Raw genomic sequence first — 11,095 nt, 5'->3', positions numbered from 1 at the left:
ATTAGTGGCAAAAATGTGCTGGAGCAAAGCTAGAACATGCTAGAATGATGAACTAAAGCATGAAGCATGTTAGGCCAACAAGCATGATTGCACTACAAGTACCAAAAGCAAGCAAGAGGTGACCCAACCAACCAAAATCAGAGTTAAAGCATGTTAAATAATGGCCAAAAACATGTTGGAGCAGAGCTAATATATGTTAGAATTATAGGCTAAGACATGAAACGTGTTAGGCTAGCAAATGGGATTACACTACAAGTGTATGAAGCATGCGAGAGGTGACCAAACCAGCCAAAAATAGAGTTATAGTAGGTCCAAAACGTCACAAAAAACATGCTCAATCTAAGCCTCAAAAAGAGAGAAACACATGCTCATTTGGTAGGCCATCAACACATGCTAACAAGACAAGATGAGGGGGGGACCACTCCCTCCTATTTGGAACCTCCAAACAAGTTTTTCACCACTGAAATTCCTTTGGAATCCAGTGGTTAAAAGGCCAAAACAAGATAATTTTAAAAGCTTTAAAGGAAGGCAAGAAGCTTAGCAAATAAGCCACCAAAGAGGGTGAAACACCCCTAACTCAAACAAGGCCTCAAACAACCATTTTAAACACTTAAAAACAAAGGTTTTTGTAGTTGAGAGTAAGGCCTAAAAGAGCATGCAAGGATGGCCAAACAAGCAATTAAAATAAAGCTTTAAAGAGAATATGGCTTACCCTTGAAGAACAATAAAACCAGCAGCTTTTCTGAGCCAAAACTAGCTTTAAAAAGCTCCAAACAAACCTCAAGAAACCTCAGCTCCAAGGAAGAGTGTTTGGCTAAGAGGGTTGTGTACAAAAATGCAAAGAAAATACACTTCTAAGCACAATATATATATATATATATAGAGATATTTTGTCTTTAAAATTTTTCTCAACCCCTCGCAAGGGGGAGGGACCTCCCCTTATATAAGCAAAGCAAGGAGAAACTTTCTTGACAAGCTTAAAGCTTGCCTTCCATATGGAGGATGGCTTAGTGAGCCACAGCTGGCTCAAAATATCTGAGAAAACATCTGTTGAAACTTGGTGGCCGGGAGTGCCTCATTGATGGCCGGTAGGGCCTATCTGTGGCCGGTAGGGCAGATACCATGGCCGGCAACCCTTGATCATGGCCGGCAGTGCATTAAAACAAGCACTAGGGAAGGACCAAAGCATGGTCCAAAAATGGGGCAGAAATGAATCAGGGTTTGGAAAGCTCAAACCTATGACATTCCGCTGCGAAGTTCGAGTGTTCGGCGAATAACCAAACTTGTTGCTGGATATACCTGCAAGCACAACCAAGTCTTGAGGACGGTCAAAAATGGGGTGTCTACACCGCTCGAGCAGAAGAGCCAAAATCTGGGTATCACAGGTTTGGAAAAACAAGCAACTAACCTGTTTCAAACGTACAATTACAACCTGAAAACCAAAATAGAGGGGAGACAAGTGAAACAAGATATGAATAACCACTCAAAACCATACGAACCCGAGTCCGGAATACGACAAGTGACGGGTCAAAACCAGAATCGCTATGACTTAAAGGTCTCACAATCTTTAACCCTTCGTTTGGATGTAAGGGTTTGGTATTTAAAAAAAGAAAATGGTGAGAATAAGAAACTTCTTACTTGTTTGGATGGTTAAGTATGGTGAGAAATGATGAGAAATGGTAAAAAAAAGACTCTTACCAAACCTGAGTTTTGTTTTTTTACCAAAATTGTGAGATTTTGTAAGGAAAAAAATTTTGGTTTAATGAAACTTTTTTAAAATATTAAAATTACTTTATGAAAAAATATATCTCATTAATATGTGAGGTTATTTTAGTAAAATGAAATAGCTCAATTATTTCTTTTCTCTTATTTACTTTGGGTAATTCTATTTCCAAACACCAAAATCTCTCACTCCACATCCTCTCTTAATATACACATCAACTAATTTTAAATTTTGTAATTTTACTCAATACACAATCTTTTTTGCGAAAAATATCCATCTCTTTAACATTGAAACCCTCAACCAACACCCATTACTACCGGTCGATCACTACGGCTATATACTTACCGAAAAGCAACTGAAGCACCATATAGGTTCCAATATACCCAGCACCACCAGTCACAAGTATGTTTTGCGCCGTAACTACGCAAACCCAATTCACATATAGTTATATATCTCTGTGTCTATATAAAGAGAGAGTAATTTAAGACTTTAGACATTTTGGATCTAATGACAATTGTGACTTTGATCAAGCTTTAATAATCTGTAAAGTAATCCAGAAACTTTATTGAAAAATTTTTTTGGAAAAAGATGAACATAGTGGATTGGGTTAGGTTTTGGACTCGTCTAGAATTTGGTTTTCAAATGCTTCTCCTAGATGAAGAAGAAGAAGAAGAAGAAGAAGAAGAAGACCAGAGAGAAAGAGAAGAGAGGATGGCAGTTTTGTGGTAAGAAGTTATAGTGGAGTTGATGGCGGCGGCGGCAATAGCGGTGGACGGTGGCTACGGTTAGGGTTAAGAAACTAGAGTTTTGGTGGAGAAGATAAGGACACTGTAGTAATTTTATTTTAGGACACAATTGTAATAAAAAAAAATAAATCATTAAGGGTGTGTTTGATTGGACGGACTGGATAAGGGGGGATTAGAATCCATCAGACTTGAATCCTGGAATTATGAATGTCCTAGACTATTTGGTTGGATTGGATGTGTATTCCGTGTTTATTTTTTCATGGGATTAGATGTCTGTAAATGACTATTTTAAGTGAATCTAATGTTTGGTTGGACGAACTGAATAAGATAAATGAACAAAAGACTATTTTATCATTTTTCAATTGATTGCTAAGTAATAGCAATATTAAACATATCTTTAATATTTTAATTATTTTTAGCTAGATTAAATAAAATTTTATTTTATTTTATTTTATTTTTTACACAGTTAAATAAATTTGTTTTTTAAAAATTAAATAAATAAAATATCAATAAAAATATATGTTATTTTTTAATTAAAATTTTAAATAAATTTATTTTTAAAACTAATAATAATTAAACAATGAAATTAAATAAAACATCTATTAAAATTTAAATAATGAAATTAAATAAAATATAAACAAAATTTTAAAATAAAATATCAATAAAATATCTATAAAATATTATTTTAAAAAAATAAATAAATAAAACATCAAGAAAAAGTTAAACAAAATTATTTTATTTTTACATTGAGACATTTAAATTTTATTGAATTTTACTAAATATAATATATAATTAAATAGTAGAGGGTCAAAATGGTCATTTCACATTCTAATCCCAACAGTAAATAGTCCAATGAAAATTGTCCCATACTCCCCCTAGGATAGTAAAATCCCCCATATAGGGGACAAGAAGTCCGGCCGGACTTCATGTCCGATGGACTAAAAAAAAAAAACAAACGCCGGTTAAAAAGCTTCCCCTGGGTTATAATCCCACCAGTGGATAGTCCTCCTCTTATCCTCCCAATCAAACACACCCTAAGGCTATATTTGTTTGGGCGGATTGAATTAGGTTGGGTTAGCATTCCTATAACTAATAGTCTTAGGGTTACGAATCCTTGTGTATCCTATTCAATATTTGGATTGAGTTAGGATTATAAAGAAGGATTAATAAAATATTATCTAATCTGATATTTGTTTAAGGAGATTGGAATAGAAAGGACATGGGACATCCAATATATTAACCATAATACCTCTACTATGGTTACTTGATAAGTTAGTCCAGACTTTGACTTCTTCGTTTGGCAAGGAGGTTTGGGGCTATTTTAGCCACAAAAGACAAAATAGACTATTTTAGCCACAACAAACAAAACATCACATCCAACTCATAATCATTACACTCTTCTCTTACAAAAAAAAGTCAAAAATGCCAAAAAGCCAAAAAGTCCTTCCCAAACCAAACTTTTTAACCCATGCTAAAATAGCCAAAAAAGCCAACCCACTTCCCAAACGGAGGCTTAATCCCTCGATTTATGTCCCACCCCTTATATGGGATGGGATAGTCTATCATATGTGGGATATTATATCCGGATGTATTGGTAGTTCGTATTTCAATTTTTTAACCAAATATTGGATTAATAATTTTATTGGACTATTAGTCCAATCCCAAGCACATGTCTGTCCAAATAAACATGGCCTAAGTGTATGTATAAAGATAAGTAGATGTGTAGAAATAGAATTTTCCATTTACTCTATTTAAATAAGATAGGTCTCTCTTTTTTATTCATTCAAATACGATGGTAAGAAATCATAATCATTTCAAATTTTTTTCCCCCAGGTTAAAATAGCCAAAAAAGCCAAAAAGCCAACCCACTTCCCAAACGGAGGCTTAATCCCTCGATTTATGTCCCACCCTTTATATGGGATTGAATAGTCTATCATATGTGGGATATTATATCCGAATGGATTATTAATCCGTATTTCAATTTTTTAACCAAATATCGGATTAATAATTTTATTGGACTATTAGTCCAATCCCAAGCACATGTTTGCCCAAACAAACATAGCCTAAGTGTGTGCATAAAGATAAGTAGATGTGGAAAAATAGAATTTTCCATTTACTCTATTTAAATAAGATAGGTCTCTTTTTTTTTATTCATTCAAATACGATGGTAAGAAATCATAATCATTTCAAATATCGGATTAATAATTTTATTGGACTATTAGTCCAATCCCAAGCACATGTTGCCCAAACAAACATGGCCTAAGTGTATGCATAAAGATAAGTAGATGTGTAGAAATAGAATTTTCCATTTACTCTATTTAAATAAGATAGGTCTCTCTTTTTTATTCATTCAAATACGATGGTAAGAAATCATAATCATTTCAAAAAAACTTCTCCCCCCCCCCCATAAACCACGAGCATTTCTTTTCTCTCTCCCTTCACAATCCAAATGGAGTATGCTCTGCTCTGCTCCATCTATTTCACCTCATTTTTTTCCCCAAGTTGCTTGAGCTCCCTCCAAAATCAACCGCCCAAATGTTTCAAATTTCATTTCCATCCTCAAAATTTAACAGCTACATTTGTCCTTTCTAATAAGCCTTTCATTCAAGAGAAACAACAGCCTCCATCTTAACAAGAAGAGACCATGATGAAACAGAGCATATCGAAGAAGAAGAAATACTCCATACCAACAGAACTTCCAACCCAAATCATACATGATATCCTCTCAAGACTCCCCATCAAAACCCTCTTCCTTTGCCAACTCATTTCCAAGCACTGGCTTTCCTTGATCTCAGATCCTCACTTCGTCAATCTCCACCTCTCAAGATCACCAGTCAACCTCTTGCTCAAACCCTTTTGCAGCAACTGTAGATCGAACCAACTCCACTTGGTTAACCTCCAAACCCTCCATAAAATCCATCCCCACGAAGCCCGATTGAAACTCAACCCCAAAATTAACTTCCCACTTCTTGGACGCCAAATAGTTAACTCCTGCAATGGTTTGCTTTGCTTGTGTTTTGATGATTCTGAAATTTTCGTATGCAATCCGATTCTGGGTGACTACATTATCTTGCCATGGACAACATATGATGGAATTAAGTATCATCGCATTGTCAATGCTCTTGGTTTTAGTCCCAAGACTAATCAATACAAGGTGATACGATTTTTTCTTCAACGGGTCCTTCAGTCTTTTGACCCCTTTACTGAGTTAGAGACTTATCGGGATGAGGCAAAGGCTAAGATTTACACAATTGGGGAAGGGTTGTGGAGAAACATAGGGAGTGTTCCTTACTATTTGACAAATCACTCATTCAATTCTTTCGTCAATGGAGCTCTTCATTGGCTTAATTTCGCATGTGATAGTCCCGACTTCATTTGTTGTTTTGATTTTGGCAACGAGCAATTTCGGGTTGTCCCTGAACCTCCTAAGTTTGGTCTGCATAAGGAATTTTATGATCATATACGCGTGGGTGTGCTACGAGATTGTCTCTCCATTTGTGATTTTTCTAGTCCCCTTCGTATCGATATATGGTTAATGAAAGATTATGGGATCAAGGAATCTTGGACCAAAGAGTTGGTTATTGAAAATGAGATTGGTAAGAGAGGGAATTGGGGCTCTTATGAGCAAATTATTATTCTAAAGAGTGGGAAAATCTTGATGCTTGTTGTAACAAGCCCGCGGGGGGGCCTCGCTACAGCTCGGACTCTCAAAGTTTGTCGCGGTTCTTAATCTGAACCAAAGAGTCCAAATCTGGCAAATCGTTTTGAGAAAACTGATTTTTGAAAAAGTAGTGCCAAACATGGACTGCTTTGCCAGATACAGAGTCGCCACCTAAATATTTTATTTTGGGAAATTTAGGAAACCCTGACTCGGTGCCAAAAGGCCACGTGTCCGTCATCACCAAAGCTGCTTCGGCTCGGGAACTTGGGTACGATTGGGGAAGGTCACTTCGTGAGCACCCCCGCTCGCCCGGTCAAAGACCGGCCTCTACTAACCATGATATCGATTTTTGAAAACATTGTGAGTTCTTAATCCGGTTTATTAGCCTAGGTTACTATGTGATGTACACAGTACATAAGTATAGACCAGGTCGCCTGGATTGGAACAAAACACTTCTTGTTTGTTTTTGAAAATGGTTTGCTACCCGCAGGTAGGCTTGAAAACATTTGGTGATTTATTCCAATTTAAGTAACCCAACCTTCACCCACAGGCATTCAGGCAGTTATATCAGATAAGCACATAGCCTCATGGTAAGCATGCTATCATGGCATTCACTCACACACATGCAAGGATGCTAAAGCATAAAACTCACCGGGTACTCCAAGCCAAAATAGATACTTATTAGAAATCATGCATGAATCCTAAGTATACAGAAATGCCTAATGCAACACATGCAAAATGCAACTATAGCAGGCTCGGCTATTCTAAACATGGCATATGGAATGCTACAACTATCATGTATTCAACTTGGAATTGAAAATACAATGCAGTTAGTATGATGCGCCGAGCCCGGTGCATGCAATACAGATAAATGATGCAAACATGCTGTCATACTGTATGCTAATTTAAACATGCCCTAATCTAACCAACAAAAGCGGATAAATAAAAGGGAGAAAGACGTGGGATTGGAAGACATGCATCACACTCACCCACACTTATTACAGTTGCGCCCTCACTCGGAGGGTCCGAATAAATAATACAGTCTAAATATTACAGTCCCGAATAAAAGAATATTACAGATTTCTAATTAATTAATGAATTAACTAAGAAAGCAGATAAAACTGGCGTGCGAGCCAGGGACTGTCTTGCTTCTGATGGATGATGCATGTCCGTGTTGTCTTGCGCGGAAATCCACCGGAATGCCCCAATTAGCCTCTGTTTACACCTGTTCTTGAAATGCGTGCTGAGCCCAGAAAAATTGCTGATTCTTCGTTTTGCTGCAACAGAGAGCAGGAAAGGGGCATAGCAATGTATCTGCACAGATATATGCATGTCTCGATCCTCGTGCCACCAATCACGCATACCGAGGCATGATGGCCGAGGAGTCGAAATGCACAACTCAATATAGGATGAATGCACATGAAACTACAGCTAAAACCTAACTCCATCATGGGTAATCCGGAGTGTCGGTGACTGGGGAATTGAGACACATTCCGTCACTCGGAGTACGAAATGTACCTCGTTTCCCGTGCCTGGGCTAATTCCTATTCCGGACATGATGCAATATGCATGATATGCATGAAATGCAACTAATATACAATCCTAACATACATAATGCTATGGAATGATAGGCCTCGAAATACGTGCACTCGGGCACGCAAACCGAGAAAATGACGGAATGCAATGAAAATGAGATGCCTCAAAGTACGTGCACACGGGCACGCAAACCGAGGCGATGACAGAATGATGAAAATGAGATGCCTCGAAGTACGTGCACACGGGTACGCAAACCGAGGCGATGACAGATACAATGCAAATGACATGGAAATGACAAATGGGCTTATACCAACATGAGTGAGCCTCAGCCACACTCACATCGGATGCCGTCGGATAAAAATGGAGTGCCTCGAAATGCGTGCACACGGGCACGCAAACCGAGGCGATGCTAAAATGACATGGCAAGATGGCAAAAATGATATGCAAGCATGCTAATGAAATTTCAGCAACAAAATATGGGGAAAACAGTCCCGAAATGAAGCGAAACGACATGAAATGTAAGAAAATGTCCCGAAATGCAACATTAGGCACCCGAAATGGCCTATAGCCATGCCAAACATGCACAACATGGACATGCAATGCAAAGACAGAAGCTAGACAGCCCCAAAATAAGCACGTTTCCAGTTATAAACATGGCCAAACAGCAAATATAGGTATGGCAAAAATAGCATACAAGCATAGGGGCCAAGATAGGGGTAATGAAGCAAGTGGTATAAGCTAAACCCAAACTGAAAAATTTCCTTCTACAACACTGAAGATGGACCAAAAATATGAACATTTACAATATATGGCAGCCTCAAAATCAGTATACAAATATGCTAAACATGTGATGCAAAATGAGGCTCAAAAGGTGCTAAAACATGAAGTATATAAAATAATCACCAAACAGAAAAAAAGTGTGAATGAAACATGAATTATAGGCCAAAACAAGGCCACTTTCAGTTCAGACCAAGGTCCAAAAACAGAAGCCAAGAGGGCTATCAACTTATGCAAAAATGGGGCCAAATAAGGGATTGAACTACAAGTGACACATGGAGACACCAAACAATGTTGAGCCCTTCTCCAATGTTGAAGAGGGGCTCAAAATAAGCCCTATATCAGTTTACCAAATGCTCGAAAATAAATTTCTCATGGGTCAAAAATAGCATGCAAAACTATGACATACAAGATGGTCAATGAAACAAGTGTATCATGGAGGGCTCAAACAGGGTTGAGCCCTTAATGAGAAGTGAAGATGAGCTCAAAAGATGGCCCTTTTAAGTTAGGGCCGGAGCTTGAAACCAAAAAGAAATGAGGCTTAGAAATGGAACAAGATAAAGGGTCAAAAGGGTAAAAGTGTAACTTACCCTTGAAGATTCGAGATTTTGTTGCTTCTTGGGTTGATTTGCAGCTTCTTTAGCCTTCAAGAATCCTCCCTTGCTGCTGGAAATGAGATGGTGGTGGTAGAGCTTGGTGGTGTAGAAGGAATGAAGGTTAAGAAGTTAGGGTTTTTTGGAGAATTGAGAAGGATGACAATGGAGTTTAGGGTTTGTGCTTGGAGAGGAATTTTTTTCTCACCCTCAAGAAGAAGACCCTCAGCTGGCTATAAGGTCAAGAAAGGGGTGTAAAAGGGGGGTGAATTGGAGAGCATAACTCTCTCCCAAAATATCCCCCGGATACAGAAAATATCTGGGGGATATTGCCCCACAGCTGGAAAGGGTACAGTGTAAGGAAAATACGGCCGGCCTCATACTTTTACAGGAGGTGGCCGGCCGGCCACACCCCCTAGCCGGCCGGTTAGGGGTCAAAAGGGTCAAGGAGCTTTTCTGGCCGGCCAGATATTGGGGAGGTAGCCCTATGTGTGTACAACACAACCATGTAATTGAAATTCCAAGAAAGTGGGCCCAAGGGGTTCAACAATGGCTCGGAAAGAGGGGGTCAAAAGGGTCAAGTTGACTTACTGGCCGGCCATGAACTTTTAGGGGCCTCTCAGGTGTGTACATCACAGATATGTGGTTCAAAGTTCAAGAAAAAAGGTCCAAGGGGTTCAACATTAGCCCGGAAGAAAGGGGTCAAAAGGGTCAGGTGACCTTAATGGCCGGCCACCAACTTTTAGTGGCCTCCCAGATGTGTAGATCACAGATATGTGGTTGAAAGTTGGCAACACTAGCTCTAAGGTATTCAACATTAGCCCGGAAGTGCGAAAAACGGGCGCCGGGAGGCTCCGGAAGAGAAATAACTGGTTGCTGCAACAATTGCTGGCCTCCCACCCTTCAGTGACCTTCCTCGGGATAAAACAGAGGTACCTGCCAAAAATGAACGAAAACCGTTGCAAAACGAATGTTCCGGGGCCAAAACACGTAGTTCGGGGTCCCGAAAATGGGCCGTTAAGCACCGAAAATGGTATTCGACCTCGAAGTGGGTTTCTCAGCCCCCAGTGTCCCTCAAAAGGGAGAAAGTAAGATGCATGCCAAAAATCAGAGCAATAGGAGATGGTTAAGCGGTCCCGAACCGAGGCACACGGCCTGACGGCTCCGAAAACCGGGAACTGGACTCCGAAATGGGCAAAATGGCCTACGGCCACCAAATGTAGCCTACGGACATTGAGAGATGGTCTACGGGACCTCTCCCTTCCCTCAGGAAAAGAAACAGAGAAAACCGAGTCTGGTTCGCAAACCGAGACAAGGCACAGAAGAGGGTTCGGAAATCCGGAGGCAGGGCTCACGGCCGCAACTCTGAAGCTTCTGAACAAGCACATTATGCAACATCACCAAGCGCTCAATCGGTGACGTCTGAGTCTTAAGGTCGGTCAAAAATGGGGTGTCTACACTTGTTAACAAGGATCTGCTCGTGTTGTATAATCATAAGTTGGGTAGTTTTAAAAAGCTAAATATTTATGGTATCAAATCAGAATTTTATGGGATTGCTCATATTCCAAGCTTTGTTTCCCTCAAGGATGTTGCCAAAGGCGAAAGCTTGATGGTACATTTCTCTCTTTTTTGTTTTGTTTTGTGAAGGTAAACTTTTGAAATTGAAATCGTTTGAGTTTCTAGTATCTATTTTGAAAGCCCTTGTATATGTTATACTTGTAGACTGTCATGTGTTTTGTTTTAAATTTGTTTTTTATATATTTTTGTTGTCTAGTATTTTAACTTTGTTGAAGTTTTTGTCTTGAACAAAATTGGCTAATGTGCAACATTTAATTCTGCTTGAATATGTTAAAGATATGAAAATTTCTTGAGGCCTAATGCTTTTATACTATTTGTTGATGAATATATGTAGACACCCCATTTTTTACCGTCCTTAACACTTGGACGTCATCGTTTGAACACTCGATAATCATCCATGCTCGTGTTCGTTTTGAGTTCCCGAAGGTCTCGGTTGCGCGCCTTGCCTTAGGATCTCTCAACTTGACTGTTTTGTGCTTGG

General features: G+C 39.1%; 1 protein-coding gene across 1 annotated transcript; it reads left to right on the top strand.

The window, feature by feature from the left end:
• The first annotated feature begins 5,113 nt into the window (after positions 1–5,113).
• Positions 5,114–10,855, top strand: LOC145796143 (F-box protein At3g07870-like). The gene is made up of 3 exons (XM_082881166.1): positions 5,114–6,065; positions 10,578–10,648; positions 10,811–10,855. The coding sequence occupies exons 1-3, from the start codon at positions 5,114–5,116 to the stop codon at positions 10,853–10,855; spliced, it is 1,068 nt and encodes a 355-aa protein (XP_082737292.1).
• Positions 10,856–11,095: the final 240 nt, after the last annotated feature.

Source organism: Camellia sinensis, chromosome 7 (assembly GCF_055761805.1).
Source record: "Camellia sinensis isolate YWXY chromosome 7, ASM5576180v1, whole genome shotgun sequence".
NCBI classification, from domain to species: Eukaryota; Viridiplantae; Streptophyta; class Magnoliopsida; order Ericales; family Theaceae; genus Camellia; species Camellia sinensis.
This window is presented reverse-complemented; position numbering and strand designations above follow the sequence as displayed.

Bases quoted from the DNA above. Each gene is read 5' to 3' on its own strand.
- LOC145796143 (XM_082881166.1), top strand. From the start codon at position 5,114: ATGATGAAACAGAGCATATCGAAGAAGAAGAAATACTCCATACCAACA. The intron at 6,066-10,577 runs GTAAGAGAGGGA...GTATCAAATCAG, and splicing joins GGTTATTGAAAATGAGATTG to AATTTTATGGGATTGCTCAT. The intron at 10,649-10,810 runs GTACATTTCTCT...TTTGTTGTCTAG, and splicing joins CCAAAGGCGAAAGCTTGATG to TATTTTAACTTTGTTGAAGT.